This window comes from Platalea leucorodia (assembly GCF_965183815.1).
Source record: "Platalea leucorodia genome assembly, chromosome: 1".
NCBI classification, from domain to species: domain Eukaryota; kingdom Metazoa; phylum Chordata; class Aves; order Pelecaniformes; family Threskiornithidae; genus Platalea; species Platalea leucorodia.
Genome location: NC_138823.1, coordinates 37,973,454 through 37,995,106, shown reverse-complemented (window position 1 = coordinate 37,995,106; position 21,653 = coordinate 37,973,454). Strand labels below are relative to the sequence as shown.

Here is a 21,653-nt window from a genome sequence, read left to right as displayed (position 1 = left end):
GTAATATCACACTACAATGGGTTTTATATCAGATTATGAAAGATTCATAATCCATTTTGTGGCCCATCACTGGTCTAAGGTTCAAGGGCAGTAGCAATTTCTAAATGAGCACTAAATTGGAAGAGAAGTGGGAGCACCATTATCACAAGAGCAGGGAGGGCACTGCAGAAGATGGAGGCTGGGGCAGGGCTCAGCAGCAACAGGAGTGAAGCAGAAGAAAATGGGAATCTGGACATAAAGAGGTGGGCAGTCAGTCAGAGGGACTGGCATAAAAACAGAAGGTTTTACATTGTTACAGAAAATACAATAGGGGAAGAAGGTCTATCTGTAACGGTTAGAAGGCATTTGTACAAAAACACTTGACTGTCACTCAGTGTAACATACTGGCATTTAATCATTTTCTGGGGTACCGGAGAAGTCAGTAACACTCACGATAAATAGCACACAGAGTCAGAGAGGAGTGCTAACTGCAATCCTCTGGCCTGATGCTCTTCCACTTTCCCAGTCATTGCTGACTTAGAGTATTCAAACAATTTGTGCAGACTTTAAAAGAAGTTTAAAAACTTACGAGCAAAGGAAAACAAAAGCATTAGGCTATTTATCTGCTGTGTTTGAGTACAAAAGTTGACAGTGGAGACCCATGTTCCGTGACATTGCAGATGACTACATATTCTCTTGATTGCATCATCTGAGCAGAAAACAAAACACCAACTAATTCTTAAGATCGGTATGAATAAAACTGGCTCCATGACTCCAGAAGGCCTGATGATACAATGGCCCTACACCATTCAGCAGAGCAGGTATGTCATACCCTCGCTTGAAGTGTCAGATGTAGGAGCAAGACTACTAGGATGCTGTAATCAATACACAAATGGAAGAGATTAAGAATGAACTATCTCAATTCCTCTATCTCCTAGCTCACTTAATCTGGAAACTACTGATGCTCCTTCTAAGCAATTTTATGTTTTTATTAGGGCTTAATATCCAAGAGATAACTATCATCAGAATTATTTTTCTCCCTACCAGCAGCAGCTTCTACTTTTACAAGCAGTAAAGGGCTTCTTTGCAGAACACCTTGAGTCAAGATATACATAAATGGGACTATTTACACTCTGTGTTTCAGACAACATGCCCAGTTTGATCCTAGACCTCATTTCAATAACCGACAAACAATTCCTCCGGCTGACTTACTCTAGTAATAGATTTCTCATAACTGAGCCCAACACTAAGCTAGAAACAATTACATAAACTTCAGACTCAGTTTAGTACAGTAAGCGACCGAGAAGTTTCTGACCAGTCAATGGATGTGCTAACGGCCTTGTGGTTGGGAAATCTTCTAATTGCTTCTTTTGAATGTCTGCAAGTGTAGAACTGCAGGTGATGCACAGGAATATTCAGGATCATATTTCTTGCAGTACTGTAAATTTGTCCCAGTCCTTAGAAAACCAATTAAAAATGCATATTTAGAGGCTTAGAAGAGCAATGTTGTAAGCCCTAAATACTAGGGCTGAGTGCGAAGCTTTACCTATGTGGAGATCCTCGAGAGAGAGAAGAGAGGGGAATAAGCCTAAACATTAAATGTCAAAGCTACCGCAACCAGGAACACATGGCAGTCCAGACAGCCCATCGTCAGTTAAAGCATGTGGCAAACTCAAAGGTCCAATTTAAAGCTGGCAATATAGAGACTGTGTAGGCTGCCAAAGAACCAGATGTCTCATGCCTGGAAGACTCTTTCCTTTACTGACTCTTTACTTATGGGTCCTGTGATTGATATCCCAAAAGGAGAGCATAAAACATTCACAACCTGAGGTACTGTGGTCACTGGCACACCTAAGAGCTCGCTCTTTTTTTTTTTTTTAAAAAAAACAAAAGGTTGAAAATCTTTCTTAAGAATTTAAAACATGAAAAATGACCCTTTAAATAGTTCATCTTACTACTTCAAACAGTGCTTTGGACTTCTGTGGGCTCAGAATCTGTTACCAATATGACTTAATTTATGGAGAAATGTTTGTAAAATGGAGTATGGAGTTTCTTATTTAATTCAATAAAGTCAGTTTATGGCTAGATAATATAAATATTTGTGTAGAGATGTGGGGTGAGGTTGGGAAATTCTGGTCACAACATGAATTAAAATGCATTACAGTTTCATTCACTTTGGAGAATTTTGTAACTTTTGGAGAAAACAGCTTGTTTACTATCAACTGTACAAAACGTGAACTTCCTGAGCCAGTATTCCCCAGTATTCAGATTCCTGAATCAATGTCTCTATTTTTCCCCAGCAATTCAATAGGAAAATCAAAAATCAGAAAATAAGGTGGCAGAGTTATTCATGTTATCCAAAGGAACAACAAAGTTATAACCTTGAGGAAAAAGTGTGACTTGAAAAATATTCTTTGAGCAGAGAATTAATGCAGTAAGGTTTGGGATTCCCTTATGCTACCAAGAAAAGAAACGTAATCTACTTTTGGGGAGCTCTGCTAAACAAAAAGGCCAGAGGTCTTATTAGATGCTAAGGTTTTTGTTTCCACCCAGTTAAAAAGGCTTAATATTCTGAACCGAAACTTGTGAAAATCTCACCTATTTGCCTGGTAATCACTTTTTCCTCAAATTAAGGAGCATTCATTTTTGGCTGGATTCTGATTTCATTGCTGTAACTCCATCAAAGCTGCCCTGCAGTACCTTGGCTGCTCTCCTGAAACTCCAACTGGCAAAGCAGTGACTCCATGTTTTCAAAGTTCAAGATGTGGTTACAACTGAGTTATGGCTTGGACTATTCATGCTGAATGTGGTGTGATGAGTTTGGCTCTTCTACTGGGAGAAGGCACGGAAGACGGTGGAGGGGCTACTTTGAAAGCCTCAGCCCACTGACAAAGCACAGCAAATCCCATTAATCTGCCAAGTACCATTCTCCGTGCTGGAGCCCTGTGGCATCTGTGGTAGCAAGCAGACGTTATAGGCATTGCTCTAACAACCTACAACTGATTTCCTGAGACATGCCTTTACATTTGTTTATTACTTGATTGTTAAAAAGCATTTACTGCACTGGTTATTTGTTAAACATCCATCTGGAAGCTAGTTTGCTAAACCAAGAAAAAACACAAATGCAGAGATCTTTAAATATTATGTCTTTGTCACTGAAATACCAAACTCTCCATTCCAGATTTTATGTCATTCGTTTTGTTTAGACAATTCACTGCTGTGCTCTTATAAGAAAACACTCCATGCTGCAAAAGTGGAATTTATGAAACATGGTGCAAACATGTTCTGCCTAACAGCAGGCAGACAGCAAATGCCTAGGGCATTCTGTAATTGTCCTGGGAATATGGTTTCTAAAACATCTCAGATTTATTACTGCAATTTTCATCAGATACCTGATACAGTAAATGTTTCTAAAGGTTTTATAGTTTTTATCTAAAAAAGACAGATTGTTTAGTCTACCTTACTGAATGACATCATGCTATTCATACTTTCTGTATGAAAGACAGTTACCTTTGTGTGTGTTGCTTTGACTTCTCAGGTTTGGAGGTATAATGGACCCCTTTCCCATTTCAGAAATGTTGATGCACGTAGTTGTGTGAATGTATAAAAATACACCTAACTTTTGGTGAAAAAGGACATTTCTACCAACTTCATTCAGGATGTGCGTTACCTTGGGCTGAAACGAACAGAGTAGATAATGTCTCTTAGAGCTATTGTTTATGACCTCCTGCTTACTCGTCTCTTAATTGATCACAATTTCCAACTCTCACATCCAGAAAACCACTAAACTCAAGCAAATAAACCAAGAAAATCCAACGGGATCCAGGAGAACAAGATACCGAGTTTACAGGGTGTCAGTAGAGCCTTGCGCTGAGGTATCAGCTATTTTGTCAAGCTTGCTCATATCAACATGTTAAGAAATGGAGCTTTGACTGTTAATACTTGATGGAAGCTATCAGTTTATTTCATAAATGCAATTTAGGTTCTTTCCTGCTATTATAATTCCCCAAAATTAACAAAATGCTGAAGAGAGCTGCTAGCTCCTTAAATCATCTCATCAGCATTTGTTGCCTTCTGCCCAACTGAAAACAAATCCCTGAACTGAAAGCATGCGCATTAATAAAAAATTGTTAAGCTTATTTTTGCCAGTATAAGACTATTTATCATACTGCCTGGATCCACTGTCCAAAAGACGCGTTAGAGCTGAAACTACTATTACTTGATATACCGCAGACACAAGACAACAAAGACCTGGAGTTATCTGCTGATCCAGCAGGTGGTAAAATGCCAGTCCCTACCCAGAACAGTTCTGCAGGCTGTTTACGACGAGACACGAGGACAATGAAGTAGAAGGGGGGTGAGAACTGAGAGGCAGGTATGAGGAAAAGGAGCAGGTTTTTACACAGCAGGCTGTAATCTCAGCTCAGCACCTGCACAGCCAGCAAAAGGAGAGGTCCTTTGAAAACGACAGCTGAGAAACTATGTACATAGGCCTTCTGTGACAGAACTTTTGATGCCAAATGCTATTTCCATCACGGAGCTGTTGCTTGCCAAGATATGTCCCCCAAGCAGCATTTTCCCTAAAAATCTGTTTCTGCTGCTGTAGCACCCAGTGATTTTATCAGATAGAGCCTCTAATGTACTTGCTCCCCATCTAAAGGTGAATGCTGGAGTGAGGGAAGGGAAAGATTTGGTTGGTCTATTTAATTTTGCTGAGGTTTTGGTAGATAAATAGGATGTAGCTCAATTTGACTAGATGTAGCTCAATGGACTAGAAGAGTGAGATGAAATTTCACATGAAGAAATACATAATGTTTGTGTTGTCTTACGCTATCTTGAGCGCACAAATTTTGAAACCTGTGATCAATATTGAACCTTAGCCTTGCTCTATATTTTGTCCTAGAAGAGGACAGCTGCTTTGGTGTGCCCGAAGGCGTGGGATTTAGCACAATTATAAACTGATGCATTTTTTTTTGGAAATTAGCAGCAATAGTACATTTCCACTAAACACTAAAATCAGAACCCAGATACACAGCTGTGTTTATTTTTGTTTTCAGGTAATTTTAAAAAAATCCAGCTAAAATCACATTCGCTGCTTTTATATGAATATACACGTACAATTTAAATTGTCTTTTTTACATTGTACACTGAGAAAAATTCATAAAGTGAATTAATTGCCATTTGCAATTATTTCAGTCTATAAAGCTGTGATGTGAAAAATATGTGCACACTGAGCTACACTTGGTATGTTATGTGAATTAATACAACACAAATTTAGAGCTGTACAAAACCATTAAATTGTCAGCTCCATATTTCTGCAGCTTCTTTCTTGTTATACTCTTTTTGTGCCCAGCTATCCTTACATAAAGTTTCATGGAAAATGGAGTTGGCATGCTGCATGGCTATGAATAAGCTGCCAAAAACTTATATTATGCAAGAAGCAGCACAATATATGAGGTGATACTTTGCGTTTATATCAGAATTTTGTTTTTTCCATCTCAAATGAAAAATATATCTCTTTGTTGTACTTCCATTTTTCTTTTGTAAAACAAAGAGTGGAGTGACCTAAGCCATACATCAAGACAACGCGTGGCCAAAACAGCGAAGGCCTCTCAGCTTTGGCTGCAGCACTCATCCAATAGGCAATGTTTCCTTTGGTTAATCCCTGCCATAAGATAAGACAACTCTTGCTTCTCCCACCATAAACTCCAATTTTAATCTGCCCCGTTCCCTGTTTCACATAAATAATAATTACACTTAAAACAACAAAACCCCACAGGCAATGGGGACACAAGTCTTGAATGCAGTGAAGAGTGTTTGGTGTCCTTGCACTGAAAGCAAACTTTCTTGTTTTATGAGCAAGAGATCACTGCTGAAAGCGAGCATCTGCCTGTTCCTCATAGACAACAGATTCCAGTCTTCTTCTAATATTACTTCACTGTACAACATCTGGTGTTTTATAGCCATGCAGCTTAAAAATAAATACTCTGCATGCAATTTGATAACTTTAAAGATATTACCTTAAATTCACCCATTTATTTATTCTTGTAGGCAGCAAAGTTCTTTATACAACAACTAACTTAAAAATTCCTTCTTTGTTTGCTCGAAGTTTGTGTTATTTTTTCTTCTGAAAAAAGTAATGTTTTCCAGCAGGGCAGAGGGACTGTCGGTTGCTAAATACACCCCTAGTAATTATGTTTGCCATTGGCTGCTGTGAAACTGGTCCTCCCAGTGATATCCCTGCATTTTCTTCCTGCATAAAGTCCTTTTTTTGTTCTGTTTATTTTATCTGTTTTAACAGAATGATTATTTAGCATTTTTATTGGCCAGCTATTAGCTACTCAATCCTTAAGGCTGTATTTCATTAGCTCTAACACGATAACTGAGATCTGGTAGATCCATTACCTGTAGAATAAACCTTTAAAATGTTATATCTCGCTTCCCTCAGTTAATGTCGCGTCATAGTAAATATACCTGAATATTAGAAACCTCTTTCCTCAGACCTCCTAGTTTTCAGAGACCTGTCCTCTTTAACCATCCAGGAGAATGCTTTTTGTCTCCTGTTTGCTTCTTTTTTTCCAGTATAACCGTGCAGCCTGCAGCCAGCGTGACTGGCTGCAGGCTCTGCGAGCAAATGCCTTCTAATTCAAAGACCACCCCCAGTGCAGTTGCCATACATAAAAGCTCACGTGTATTTTTTCAGCAGAGATAATGGATGCTGGATTAAAGAAAAACAATGCAGAAAGATCAGATTTCACAGAGCACAGTGTGGATCCCTTGTTCTCTCTAATTCTGTACCCTGAACTGTTTCATGGCACTGTCTCACTGACTGCACATTGGTAGGACTGATCTGGTCTGACAAGGTAAAATCTGCAGGTTTTCTCCTCACTCTTACAGCTTCATTCAGCAGAAGCAAAAGAACAGCTTTTCCTTGTCCCTGGACCCCTTCACCCACCGTTCCTCAGTGGAGCTTTTATAGCATTTGGAAAGGTTGCCCCTCATAAAAAGGAGACATAAGGCTTAACTCCTCTTGAGCACTAGTCTATACTGACTTCTTACCATGTAGGAGATTGGCTTTACTTCACTTTTCCATCATCTCCAGATGCTTAAGCTAATTAATCTTTCTACAGTTTTGTACTGTTTTCCTGCCTGTTTGTGGGTGATACATGCTAATTGTTACAAATCGTTCTCCACTTTGGTCACGAGGGGAGCCAAAAAATGCCAGTTATCTAATGGAGAAGACATGATAGGTCCAAGGAAAGAGGGATGGACATAGGAAAAATAGCACATCAGTGGGCTGCATGCTGCTCACTGGCTAAGGACTAAGCACACATGGAGGGCCTGGATGCTAGGGTGAGACAGTGATGGTAATAAAGTCTCCAGGTCTGTGACACCTGCTAACCTGCTTCTGAACCGCAAAAGCACTTGAACTCACTGGACACCTATTTCCTAATTTGATTTACATTTTTGGCAGGTGAGGCTAGATGCAAGGCCTTGAAAGACATAACTACCTCATGTGACAAACAGCATACATTGTAGAGGGGAGGAAAAGCTGAAGCCCCTGAGTCCTCCCTCACCAAATCTGAGCCTGAGATACCCACATTTCTGTCTCCCTGTTGGCCCAGAACCGTCCGGCAAGAGTAGATCAGCATCATTGTCATGCGTCTGTCTGACAGAGGCTGATGATGTTGACCAGGTGATGTTTCTTTGCCTGGGGCCTCTGAGAGATATAATACACCAAATTCGCTCAGACACTGCATAGCCCATGCCAAGCAGGCAGGGTTCCTCGCAAGACGTGGTCACCCTTCTGCTGAGCAGAGGAGCCCTGGGTTCCTGTGCTTCCCGCTCCTTGCAGCTGCGTCAGAGGGAGAACCACCACCCTCCCTCAGGACAACTTAGTGTTGAACAGAAGCAACTCTTGCAGTAGGGATCAAAACCTGCATAATTACATATTTCACTGCAGTTACAATTCTAGGCTAGGTCTCAGAAAATACATCAGGAATTATTTTTATGCCATTGCATAGTGAATATAAAAACTTTTTCCCTTTATACTCCAATGCTTTGATTTTCTCTGAAGCTTTTTTGAATAGGCCATGATTTTAAGACTATATCAAGACTAAGATAACTGCTTCTGGTAAAAGCAAAACAAAAGAACCTCATCTGAACAGACTGAAGGTGAAACTATTTAATTTTCCACAAAGAAAGCAAATTACTTAGACTTTATGTTCTGTGAACAATCTCCATATATATTTTTTAGCATTGTCACTACCACAGGCAGACGGATCAGGGATCCCGCCTGTTGATAGCGGAGTAGGATGAAGACACGACGTGCTGTCTTTGTGCCACGGGGTATGTTTACACTGTGTACTGCGGGCAAAGACACGAGCTCATTCTGCTGAGACACTTGGCAGTGTGCTTACATGGTGACTCTTGTTATTTGGTATAAATTTTAGGCAGAGTATGTTCTTGGCTGCCTGTCCCATACAGTTCAAGTGAACCCAAGGTTATTTTCCCTCTTGAAACTGCACTGTGACAAAAAAGGCAGAGCTCTTAATAAAACATCCTCATTTAAACATCTTCCCCGTTTCCTTGACAAATACAGCTATTGTTTGCTTAACACCAACCTATTTAATAAATATAGAGGCTATTTTTCTGTAGACACTATCACGTCAGTCTTGTCTGTTACGTAAAGGACTTACAGCTTCTTCAGACATTAGGAATGAAGAAGTCCTGTTGTTTCAAAAACCCATGTGTGATGATGGCTAGTACCAAGGTTCACTTTTTCTTTGGTTTTGCTCTTTTAGGAAGGTGCTTATTTGAAAATAAGCATCCCACTAATCTCTCTGTGATCCTGGAACACTCATTTGGGATTGTTGCATTGACATCAGTCTGGAGAGGAATCTGGCAGTCAGGACTGATCAGGAAGCCAAATGCTGACGAGGTAAAACCACAGTGTCCTCCTTGGAGTTCACACCTGGAATTAACTGGTTTCAGACAACCGTCTCCAGTGCATACGTGGACAGGCAGACTGAGAGGGTTGAGGTACGCAGGCAGGTACCAAAAAAACAGCCACTCCCACCCCTTCCCTGCGCCAACACGAACACCCCAGAGGCTCTGCAGCAGCCAGATCACAGCCTGACAAGCTGAAAGTTAGTCCAGGAAAAAAAAAAAAGGAAAAAGTTCTTTTTTGCTCTCTTTACTCCCATAATTGGCTCGCTGTAGGCAGAGGAGTGCCAATCCCTGAGCAGTGGCTGCACATCTGGAACAGCGGGAGCACAACCGCCTGCCCTGGCAGCAGCCGGCCATTAGCGGAGCTTAGCGGGGTTTGGCTGTATCACTGCACTCCAGCCTTAGAGTAGCATCTGGTGGTAATCTTGGTAGGAGTATGATGGAGTGAATCAAAGAGTGCACCAGTTTTTCATCAGGCCTGCTAAAGTCATTTCTCACATCTGTCCTCGAGGCTGGACTTTCTTTCAGGGTCCTATCCCATACTTATATAATCCAATGCCTGACTTCAGTGCATTAATCTGTTCATTTATTTCAATTAAGCTAACACCTTTAGTGCTTTGGGAGAAAAAAAATGAAAATGGCCAAAACATTCACACCTAAAACCCATCTACAGACTATAGTTTTATCATGTATGCTACCTGTGCCTCAAAAAAAAAAAAAAAAAAAAAAAAAAAAAAAGTCTTCTAGCCTTCTGGCCTAGTAAGTTGTTATGTTGTCTTGTATTTAAGATGTACCACCTTTTATGTTGCTTACCTGAGGCTTTCAAACCTGTAGGACACTGTAATCATGAGTTATTATCCAAATGCAATACAAAAATTAAATAAAAACAAAAAGAGCCTCTTTTTCTCTCTCTGAGTCAACGAGATGCTGCAAACTGTAGCATTACTCTCCTGAAGGTATTTGAAATATGGTATGATATAAGAAACAGTAAGTTTTTCTTAGAATAACCTTACTGTAATAAACCCCCTACAAACACATTTTCAAGGTCCTGCTTTGGTAGCCTTCCTTGTGTAGAGGCCTTAACCAAGCTGCAGGACATAAAGAAAAGAAAAAAAAAATTATTTGATAAGATGCTTCTGTTTTTTTTCATGGCTGCACTTAAGCAGTCTAGAACATCATCTCCTTAGCAAGTGCTGTTCTGCGTATTGCTTTGCCTGGTAACTTTATGGTGCAGCTTCTCTTCAAATAATCACAGTTGCAAGTCTCATCATTCCCCAGGGGAAGAGAGGGCTCGGCAGAACCTTGTTCTCCAGAGCATTCAGCCTGCACAGAGCAGACGTAGCCAGAAGGAACCAGGCGTCCTTGCTCCTCCTGGGTGATGCGCAATGCCTGGCTTTTAGTTTCACAAGAAAGCCAGGTCACAAGGTCCTTGGCCTTCCTCCTCATTTGGCAAGCTCAAAAGGTGCAAAGTATTAGAAAAAACGGAATATATTGTCCCCATCCATTTGTTGGTCTGAATATCTTTTCCATTCAGAGTACTTTGGCTTACCTACCCTCAGGTGCCTTTCACAAAAAGCAGTTTTAGAGTTTCCTTTGCAGATACTTTCCTTACAATCAGTGTCCGTTTAAGGTCTGATTCTGATCTGATATACTGAGCTGTAAATTAGTAGCACCCTTCAGATCCACGCACATTTTGCTGTAACACCAATATCAAATCAGAACCACACCTTTGTACTCAACCATGTGAGCAAAGCCTTTAAATCAGAATCAAAATTTACTGAAAAAAATTAGGATTGGGCTTAATTGTCTCAAGTTTGCTGACTGTAGGTCTGTTCCTGCAAATCTGAGATCAGCAAAAGTCCTGTTAAGTTCTGCAAGGAGTTTTGCCTGCAGCAGGGTTTTCAGAGAGAGGTCCAATGTATAATTGTAATTTTTCATTCTCATTTTGCAGCCAAACCTGATTATCACTGTAAATAGAACAAAGACTACAGGATTCACTGAAAGTTGTTTTCTGCATGAAAAATAATACTGATAGCATAAATATGTAAGCTAGGTGGGCAGGGAACAGTAACAATGCTGGTTTTTTTTTTTTTTTTTTTTTTGGTGTAGAGGGTCAAACTGCAGGAAAAGTCTCCTTATCTCCTGCCTGGGAGCAAAACAAATCATACTGCTTGAACAGTAACAATACTGAATGGTGAACTACACTGCCTGTTTTCAGTTTTTACTGCTATATGCACACTCACAGCAGGTTTTGCTTACATGACGACTGAACAGATGCCCAATATCTGTTTCTTTCTTGACTTTTGCCTGAACATTATAGACACAGTGCACTGTTAAATACTATGTTGTAAAATAGAAGAGGGAGTACAATTTCTGTTATGTATTCAGAGGTAAAATTAAGGAGAAAAGATAAGTGAAAGACAGTTCTGCAAAACAGAGATGACAGAGTTTACCTCCTGGAGATAGTGAGAAATGATTAATGGTGGCCATTCACCGTCAACTGGATAGAGCAATAAATGTTTCCTACGGCACTTTGACCATGTAAGGCTGTTTCAGACATATGGACAACATTTTTGCAGATACTAGAATTTCAGGAGACCTTGAGATCCTGTTTATTGTGCAGTGTGGGATACAGTCTTATGCAGTGTATGAAACTAGAGTTCCCTACAAATTATTAGCAATGTATTCAAGAAAAGCAGATTTTAGCTTCCTTTTTCAAATTTGGTCCTTCCAGAACCATGGTTTTCCTTCTGGGCTACAAGTAAGTTCCACTGTCTTTCATGTGAATTGCTCACCTATTTTAGATTCCAATTTTTTTAATAAAAAAAAAAATCAGTATGCACGTAATTTATATAGTATCTGTCCCCTGTTAAGTGCTGTACAAAACATTCAGAGTTGAGAACTTCATTTTAAGAAGGCCATGAGTGACTCTGGATGAGTGAATTTACAGCAGCAGCAGCTGGAAGTGGGTATAGTGTAGAAGTGGGAGCTTTGGACTTCACTGCGACTAGTACCAGAAGCTCTGGGAAAAGCTGTGTTTCTTTGGCTGCTTATTTCCATTAGACAGTGAAGCTGGTGGATTCAATGTGGATGCTTTAGACTGAGGGTCTAGATGGATTTGATACATGAATTCTCTTTTTTATAAGTATTTTTGTCTAAGTACACCTTAAATGTATCCTGTTTTTTGCAGAACATAATTGTTGGACTAAAAACCAAGACTGAACATGAATTTTCTTTAATAATATACTACATTGCCACTTGTAACATATATACTTTTAAAAATCAGGAAAGTGTAAATGTTTACTGGAATTGGTTTTACATTTCCCAAAGAACCATTCTTACTGGAAGACCATAGATTGCATCTAATGTAGGAAACCTAGGAAAGGTTCAGAGCTCCCAAGTATGGCTGCAAGCTTTGCCTATGTCTTGATTTTTTATGTCTTCCGTTACTCCCCATGCTTTCTGCCTCTCCCTTCCGCCTGCAGAGGCCAGACAGAAACCACACCACCATCCAATGGGGTCCCAATTTGGACACGTATGGGACCAGGCTCACTTGGTGACATGAACCTGAAGATCAGTTTAGACACAGCTGTAATGAACTGGGAGCCTCCTTGCCTGGCATTCACTTCACCTGGGTGATGTGGATGTGCACTGTTGTTCCAATTATTTAAAAAAAAAAAGTGAAAAAGGGAAAGAAAGAGCAACTGAAACACTTCATATTTCTCATTTATAATGAGGAGGGCAGAGAGGCTTTAAAAGGTAAATTGATCATGCCTGGACTTAGAGGAGAAAAAGAATCAAAACTTGGCAGTAATTTTTTTTTCCTCTAGGAGAACATAAATGGTATTGTGCAGGGGGAATATCGTGTGATGAGAAAGCACAAAATTAGAGTTGCGGTGTTGGGACACGAATGGGTATAGAGGTTCCAGAGTTGTTGTGGATTTCACTGATCTGTGCTCTTTTTAGGAATCAGTGGTGCTTTGATTACAGAATTATTGGCTATTTGAAAAGGGGATACTTAAAATTGTTTGTGCTAGAGAGCACACAGCTTTTCACCTTTTAGAAGCTCCCTGACACCATCCAAGAAGCACTAAGTGTGGTTTTCATCTTAATGAATATGATTAACTTCCGTCTAATACTGGTGGTGTGCTTTCCAAATGCTTTTTTTTGCCAGTTGTGTGTATGACATTTTACTTTGACTTGGGGGTGGGGAAGGAGAGTTGAGCAGCAGAGAGAAAGAACATTTTTTACACAGCAAAGCAGATCTTTTAGTCCCCGATTAAAACATTTGGAAAAAATCTGCAGAGGGGAATAGCACAGAAGGGGTTCCTTTCCTCTTCTTAATTCCCTCAGCAACTCTTTTTCGTCACACTCCCATGTGTTTTTTCCATGAGACAGAACAATTGCCAGCTATTGTGTGTAAGGTATTGGGGGATCAGAGGCACTTAGCTATGGTATGCAGGGATATTAATGGGCATTAAAATACTTGAAATTTGCTGAATGCTGTCAGATTTGATATCTGTGCTTATCTACATGAACAGTTGGTTTATGCAATTTTCAGGATGTGATGTCCCAGTAGCTGCAGCATATTATATCTTGGATTACAGTCTTTACTGTCTTCAGTTTCCTTGTTATCCACCTCAGCATCACTCCCAGGTTATTTTACACGGTTGTTACACAATCATGTAAGCATGTACCATAGCCTTCACCTGACCAAGAGAAATTACAATTATCTGCAGCACTGCAACCCACAGAAGAATAACATTTTGGAGGAGTTAGCATCTCAATACAATATTTAAAAAGACTCCAAAATCTCCAGCAAAAACCTTAGAGAAGAACTGGCCAAGTTTTTTCAGCCTTTGCCCGCATTTGGTTATTTGAGGTGAGAGCAGAGGTGAGATGAGGCGCAGTTCTGAAAAGGCTTTGGAAGAACAGGAAGTGGAGTAGAAAATGGAGGGAACGTGCCCAACCGCCATGGACAGCTGGAGGTAGATGAGCTGGAGTAAAAAGGTCTTAGTAGTGATTTTTAAAGAACAAATGAGAGAGATGCTTTTTGTCCTAAGAAATCTTGACCTGCTAATGGGAAGCCATCTCCTTCTTCATAGGCTTCCTAAGAGTAGGAAGATTGTGGCATTTGGTCAAAAAAACCCCACAAAAAGTCCATCTGCTGCAGTACCCTACTCTGGAAAACTATCAAAAGACAACTACCCAAGGAAAAGGAACAACAAGCAAAAGTGTGTGATATTACCACTAAGTACCTTCCCAACCTACATTTACTTTCAAGGCAGTGATCTCCTGGGCTGGATGTCATTTCAGTAGCATACCTAGTAACCCGCCCTTCCACAGACCTGTCAAGCCCCCTTGAATCCTTGTAAACATTTCACATCCTTCAGCAAGTTTTTCCACACCTGTGGGGTAAAGAAGTTTCTTTTCAGCCTGGTTCCTACTAGATTCATTTTATGCCTCCTACTTCTCGTAACTGGAAGAAACAGTGAACAACTGATCTCTATCCACCACCTCTATGTCACTCAAAACTTGTAGACATGTTAGGCCCTAAATTGTTTCTGTTAGAGACCAAAGAGTCCCAGCTTACACGGTTATTTCAGGCACTTAAACCATTCCACACTTTTGGTTGTCCTTGTTGCCCCTGTTTGAACCTCTGGTAATGGCTTCATGGAAAATCCTCTTGAATATACCACATCTACTCTGTCCAAACCCTGATGTGTCCCGTCCCCCCCTTGCCTATCTCCCCTGGAACCTTTGGAGAGAGCATGCAAATGGGAGAAGGAAAAACGTGTGTGTGTGAGTATAGTTTTGAGTTTGCTGTAGGGTAGCTGATTAGCAGTGTCTTTTAGAGGCAAAGGCAGCAGCTCCAAGCTCCTCTTGAGTTCCTGGAGGCACAAGAGCACAGAGGCAGGCTGAACTCCTGTGTGTTGTGTGAGGCAGCAGGAGGCAAATAAACCTGTTCCTCAGTCTTTGCAAGACCTCAGTGGGCATGAGAGCTGCTGCCTCTTTGCTGAGACTTCCCAACTATTTGTTGACTTCCCAAAGGTATCTGGAATGCATTTGCTTAAAGATATGTCCATATGGCATACCTGGCCTGCTCTGAACACAGTTTGGAGAAGTTAGTTTGGAGAAACATGTGCAATACCAATTAATTGTCTTAGGTCAGAGTCCTCAGCTAAAGAGCTACAATTGCTCTGTGCCTCCTAGTGCTGGCCTGAGTTTATGACAAATGTTTTCCATTGCTTCTTTTGTTCTTTTTTTTCTCTCATCCTTTTGCCTTGATTATATTTATGCCTTTCCTGTATATGGTACAGCTTCTGACACAATAGAAATGACTAGGATCAACGTATATTTCTTAGCACAAAATGAAGTCAGGTGGTTGGGACACCCCTTTTAATGATGAACTTCAGAACACTATCTTCACCTCCTGATTGCCTTTCTCAAAAAAAAACCTACCAAAAAATTTGTCCCCTTGGGTGATGACCAGGTTCAGTAGTGATGGCAATACCTGCTCAACTGTTTCTAATCAACTGCACACACAGAGGAAATTAAATGATCCTGCCCAGGACACCGGGCTGATGACAGATGCCTTAGAAGGACAAGATGTATTCGTAATTCTGAAGAAACCTTCATCCCGCTTCAAACTAATTTTTCACCATTTTTTATTGACACAACTAATGCCAGGATAGTAGAAATGGAAAAGATTGGTAGAGTGTGAAAAATATCAGGTTATTTTTCCAGTTTGCGTTACACATGTGGTACACATTCTGGTTTCTGTTACAAATGTGACCACATTTTCAGCAAGGCTTGTAAATGTATCTTGGCCCCCTACTACAATTGCCTATTGACCAAGAGTTTTTATAATGAACTCTAGCCTTTTTTTTTGAGTAGTGATTTTTGTTGTGCTTGCCCAAATCCTGGAAGGTGATGAGAAGTCTCATTTTTCTGGACTAGACTCCATGTGAAAGCTTCTAGGACAGGGATCAACAGGGAGAGTTTGGGTGGTTCTTTCACACATCACCCACGGAACATAAAATGCTTAAACAAGAAAATTATTGTTAAAACTTTAAGAAAATTGGTGAATCACATAAATGAGCAGAGGTACAATACTTGAATCTGCATGCATTTTTTTCTGTTTTAACAAACTTGATTATAGATTGACAATATCTCACTTAAACCTAGAGGTTATTAAAATGTGTATTTTGACATCTCATACATTGATCGATAGATAGCTCATGTAACTAATACTCAGAAAAAGTTATGTACCAGCACTGGGAATGCGTTATTCATCTCAATGTCATCTGCAAACAAATTGAATACAATCTTGGATTTCAAAAAAATGGGTCTTACTGAGACCATGACTGTGCAGCGGGCTCCAGACAGAGAGAACAGTGCTGGTGCTGCTGCACAAAACTTGGAACAGGACCCTGGCATTAAAGAACAGTTTAGTTTTCTGTCCCGTTCCTTTCTGGCACTGCCAGGAGGGCTCCTGACTGGGGTGGCCAGTTTGTTTTCGCAGTGCAGTTGGATACCGGGACCGGAGGAACTGAACAGAGATGGTGAAACAGCTGTCAATCGTTTAACTCCTTTCTATCACTAATAGTGACCCAGGGGTGAATGGCTTCATATCACGCTACCAAATCCTTGAAGCTCAGGGAATGTTATTTTTTAAACTTCATTTTAGTAGTGGAATTTGCATGTCTGGCTTGACTACTTTAATAAAATAAAAAGAATAATACAGCTTCTACTTCCACAGGGAGGTGTGCTTATCCTGAGGAATTCGCTGGTCAGTTTGAATGAATTTTATACTGTATATGAAAAGATGCCACTGCCTTCTCATGCTCCTATGTTTGGCTGTCTTTTCATCTGCATCATAAATCTATTTTGTTAAATACTTGCTAAAAACAAAGTCTCTAAACCAGGCAAAAAGAACATACCCTTTGGAGGCAAAGCCTAGCAATGATACCAGTTTGTCTTCTACTACTTAGTTCAATCTTTCCCTTTCTAACATAAATTTGAACTTCAAATGAAAAAAAAAAATGTTGTTTGAGCTACATGTAAAAGTCTTCACTTGCTTACAGTAAGGTTAATCAAGTTCCCTTATTGGCTGAGCTTTTTACGCATTCAGTCGGACTGCACATTGTTCAACTTTTGTAAAAAAAAAATTAAGTTCCATTAAAATTGTCCCCTAAAGGAAAATGCAAACCTTCATTCGTTTCAGCGCACGGTGAAGCCTCTAAAACTTCCCCCCTCCCCCGTATAATGGCAGTTTCTCTTTCTACAGGGACACTAAAACTTTTCCCCCCCCAGTGTAGCATCCTTCCTATTGCTAGCAGAGACTCACGGTACCTATCGCAAGAAAGCGCCGCAGCATGCCACAACTGAACGGAACCAAGCGCACAAACAGCTCAGCAGCGGGAAGGGAAGCCCGAACGCGCAGCCAGGAGCCGGTTCTCGCCAGCGGCGCCGGGGAAGGATAGCGGAGGGAGCGCGGCCGCGGGGCCGCGGGGGAGGACTTACCCGGCGTAGCGGCCGCGGTGGCCGCGGAGCGGCAGCGCAGCCTGGAGGCAGAGCAGACAAAGGGGCAGGAGCGCGGCGGGGCGCCCCGGGAGCGGCATGGTGCGGGGCCGCCGCCGCCGCCGCCGCCGCGCCCGCCCCAGGTGGCGGCGGCCGCGCACACAAAGCCCGGGCGGAGGCGGGGGCCGGGAGGAGCGGGGCGGTCGGAGGTGTCGCTGGTCGCCAGCGGCGAGGGGAGAAAGTCGGGGGAGGACGTCGCCCGCAGCGCTTGGGCACGGGGAGGGCGGCGGGACGGGACGGGACGGGACGGGGCGGGGAGGCGCCCGCCCGCCCGGGAGGGCTGGGGGGTGCCGGGGGCTGGCAAGGGGCGGGCGGCGGCGAGCAGCCCCCCGCGGGCGCGGCGGCTCCGTCGGGAGCGGCGGGAAGAGGGGTGCGGCGGGGTGGGCTGCGCCTGCAGGTGCGGCGGCGGGGCAGCCGGCCAAGGGCGCGCTAAGGCGCAGTAAGTGGCATCGCGGGGATTACCGCCGTCGTTTTCCCGGCTGGGCGAAAGCGTGGAGACTGATGAGAGGGCAGAGAGACGCTTACATAAAGCACAAGCGGTGGAGAGTCCTTTAGGAACCACGAAGGGAGGAGAAAGTGGGATTCCAAGTTCCCAGTGTTGCCAAAACTCTTGGGCCTGAGTAGTGGGAAGGGGAAGAGAGACTGCTATAATAAAATAAAACCAAATCTCAGCATTTTTTTGAAAACTGGTGGTTTGCTCTTTCTTTTCCGCACTGGTGAGGGTGAAAGATCCACATAAAGGTAAGTCACTGGAGCACTGGGAATAGCAGGGAAAATGGGGAGAATTTTGTGGCAAATAATTGTAGTTTATAGAAAACACATGGAGTACTTGTTAAAGAAAAAGTCGGTAAAAGTATAATGCCAATATGGAATAAATTGATAGCCCCTTCGATACTTTTATGTTGACTTCCATAAAAAGGAGCAAAAAGTGCTTCAAAACCAACTGATTCTCAGTCTGTCTGAGAGCAAAAGGAACGAGTGGGCTGTAGACAAATAAAACCAGCTGACATTTGAACATGTGTGAGAACTACTGTAAATCCCTGTTAATGTTTCAGAGACGCAGGGAGCTTTTTGAAAAAGGGCTGTATTAAACCACACACACTTCATAGTCTATGGCTGAAAGGCAAATGAAGGTTTTCCTTTCCCTCTTTTCCATACTGGCACCAAATCTGACACCAGTTGTGTGATAGAGTCTGGAGATGGAAAAGACTTGGTCCAGGGCAGGATTATTCCCTTCTGTTTGGTTACTGGTGTTCTCTCCCGTGAGCTGCCCGTCCCCCCATAACATACGCTGCTTAAAATCTGAAACTCATTTCTGGTGAGGCTACGCAGGGGTGAATTTGCGCGTGTGTGCGCTCATACACAGATGTGCGTTCAGCATGAGATGTTGTACATCTCCGGTTGAAAACACCTTCTATTTACTACAGGCAAAACCCCAAACCTTTTCTGCAAATCTTCAGCCTTGTAATAAATGCAGCTTTAACTTTACAGACACCTATTTAATAGAAGCTCTACTGTATGTTCAGAGGTTACTTCAAAGGTAAAATCAGCTGTCGTGAATTGGAGGGCATGAGTATGATATTGGAACAAATGCCCCTGCTTTATTTCACATGCTGTTAACACTCGGTTACTTTTCTTACTATGTATCCTTGCTACACCTGAAGTGCATCAGGTAATACACCAACTTATTAAAATGTTTGCAAAATGTAGTTTGGCTATTATTCTAAAATGTTTGCTTTCAGGATGAAAACCTGGCTCTATTGGAGTTAGGAAGAATTTTACTATTGGCTTCTGTTCACAAAATAGTTTGGCTATTATTCTAAAATTTTTGCTTTCAAGAGGAAAACTTGGCTCCATTGGAGTTAGGGAGAATTTTATTATGGGCTTCTGTGGCTCTAGATTTCAGTCTTAAATCCTGCCTTTCTGCAACGTTCCCTGAAAATAAAATGCCAGAAGATATGAGAAAGAAAAGGAGTTCAAGCACCAAAACCATATAGTGAAGATAAGTAACAGAATGTGAAATAAACACTCAGAGAAAGGTATTGCTATCTTTGTTAATATGTACTACTTCTGCCTGTTTAAAACAAATTAAAAAATTAATCTAAAAATACACCTTTAGAGCTGTGGAGAAGCTGGAGAGAAAAATAGCTATAAAATATCAAAAAGGGCTTTAACAGAGGTAAGGATAGCGAGGGGGATACAGATCCCTTGGTCTCTCTCTGATCCATCAGTTTAAATCAGGGTAGGCGACGGGGCAGACTGGAGGGAGGGCTGGAACTCCATCATGCTGGCAGCTAGGGAAGGATTAAAACGCTGTAGTTGAGCCTGGAATTTACACATGTGGTAAGCCTACTTTCCTGACAAGATGGGGCTGTAAAACTTGCACCCAGCTAAGCAAAGGATTTGGGAGGAAGAAAGTAAGAGTTTCTTTTCCTTCACTTGTTGGAGCTGAAAAGAGGAATTGCCTACACCAAAGGTTCTGGTGTGCAGCTTTGACTTGGAGGTGATGAGAGCCTGTGAAGGAACAGGAGAAAGACGACTGAGATATGCTTTCCCTCTTAATGAATCAAGATGTGGGATTTATCACAGTATCCCACACTTTACAAGGAACACAGGCTGCCGAAACAGAGGCAATTCTACATGGCATGAAAACAAGAAAGGCTTCACGTAAAGCGAGTGGGCAGGCAGCCTACATTTGGTACCTGAACTTGAGAACAGGCCATTGATTGAGAAGCCTGTAATTGCACAGAAGAGCAGAAAAAGGGAAATAGTTTCTTATAAACATGTTTTCTATCTTTGAGCTGTCCCAACTCTCACCTTCATGAGAAGGTTGTGTTAGCTTGAATAAGCAATCCTTGCTGTACGTTTGTTAGAGCCATAATGGTTCAGAAACAGGAGTTTAAACAAGGTTTATGTTGTTCTAGTTTAAATCATACTGGTTAATAATAAATTGGAATAAGCGTGTTCATGCTGGGATTTGCACTCCTATAACTAGTTAAAGAAGATTGAAGTTGATTGAGTGCAATGTCCTTTTCAAGATCTGGTCTCCATTTCTTTTAACTCACACAGAGACCTTGACAGATGAAGGACAAGTGAAAGCAGCCCTGCCGATTCTGTGCTGGATTAGGTTTGAGGTCTAAGAGAACATGAAAGCAATATAATCCATGCATGAGTGCCGTGGCCGAGTGAACTGTAACTAACCACTCTGTGTAGTCAGCAGTGCTACTGTAGCAACAGAGAGCTGATAACCTGAGGACTTAGAGTGCCTGTGCTTCTCTATGTAGGTTCGCTACCTTCCCCTGCGTCCTTCCCCGACCCCACTCCCATCTCCTTTAAGCTTCTTCAACCTCCCGCTCAGCCTGCTAACACAGCTCTCTGGTCCTTCTTCCCGGGTCTGCTGACAGCCGGTACTTGGGAAGGTGTCACCATCACCCTGCCCTCGCTGTGGCCTAAGATGTGGCAGCATGGGAAAGAATAAATGATCAGCTAGTTTTGTAACAACAAACCAGTGCTGAACATTGCCTTGGCGGGTATTTGGATGTAATTAGCTTTCTAAAATGAATTACAAGTGTCTTTGAAAGGGATGAGTTTTGCAATTAAGAATCTTGACATTCTGTCTTTGGCTTACTTGGGGATGCTGCATTACTATAACCCAGTCATTTTATTTGGATTTGTGTCAATGGCACTGAACTGTTATAAAATGGTTCAATTAAGTGAAAGAATTGAACTGTTTCACTTACAGCATTTCCATTGTCTGTTCTGCTATTATTCTGTTATTCTGCAAGAGGACAGGAACACAGGTTAAATAATCTTTTCTGTTTTGTAGAAATGAGAGACATTTAAATACAGGTATGCTTTAGAAGCAGCTAAAGGAAATAAGATGTGTAACAGAGAAATCATCAACAGATCAACCCCCCATAGGAATCTTTAGAAAACATACTGATAGATAACATCGGACGACAGTATTACAAACCTGATGAGTTCTGTTCCTTAGCATGGATTTAGTCTTGGAAAGACTGCTATACTTGTGTTCATAGCTTGCCTTGTACGTATGGAATTCCTTCTTAAAACTACCCATAGGAGAAAAAAAATTCTTTGTACGATCTGCGTCAAGCAACATTGTGAAGGAAAGCTTATTCTGT

At 41.6% G+C, this 21,653-nt stretch overlaps 1 protein-coding gene across 1 annotated transcript in view; it reads right to left on the bottom strand.

Annotated features, from left to right (window-relative positions):
- Positions 1–17,552, bottom strand: part of CPA6 (carboxypeptidase A6) — a gene marked incomplete at both ends in the record, with an annotated part of 86,675 nt that extends 69,123 nt beyond the window's left edge. Inside the window, one exon of the mRNA XM_082337904.1 lies at positions 17,455–17,552. Coding sequence (XP_082194030.1) covers positions 17,455–17,552 — 98 coding nt within the window. The remainder of the gene's footprint in view (positions 1–17,454) is intronic.
- Between the last annotated feature and the right edge of the window lie 4,101 nt (positions 17,553–21,653).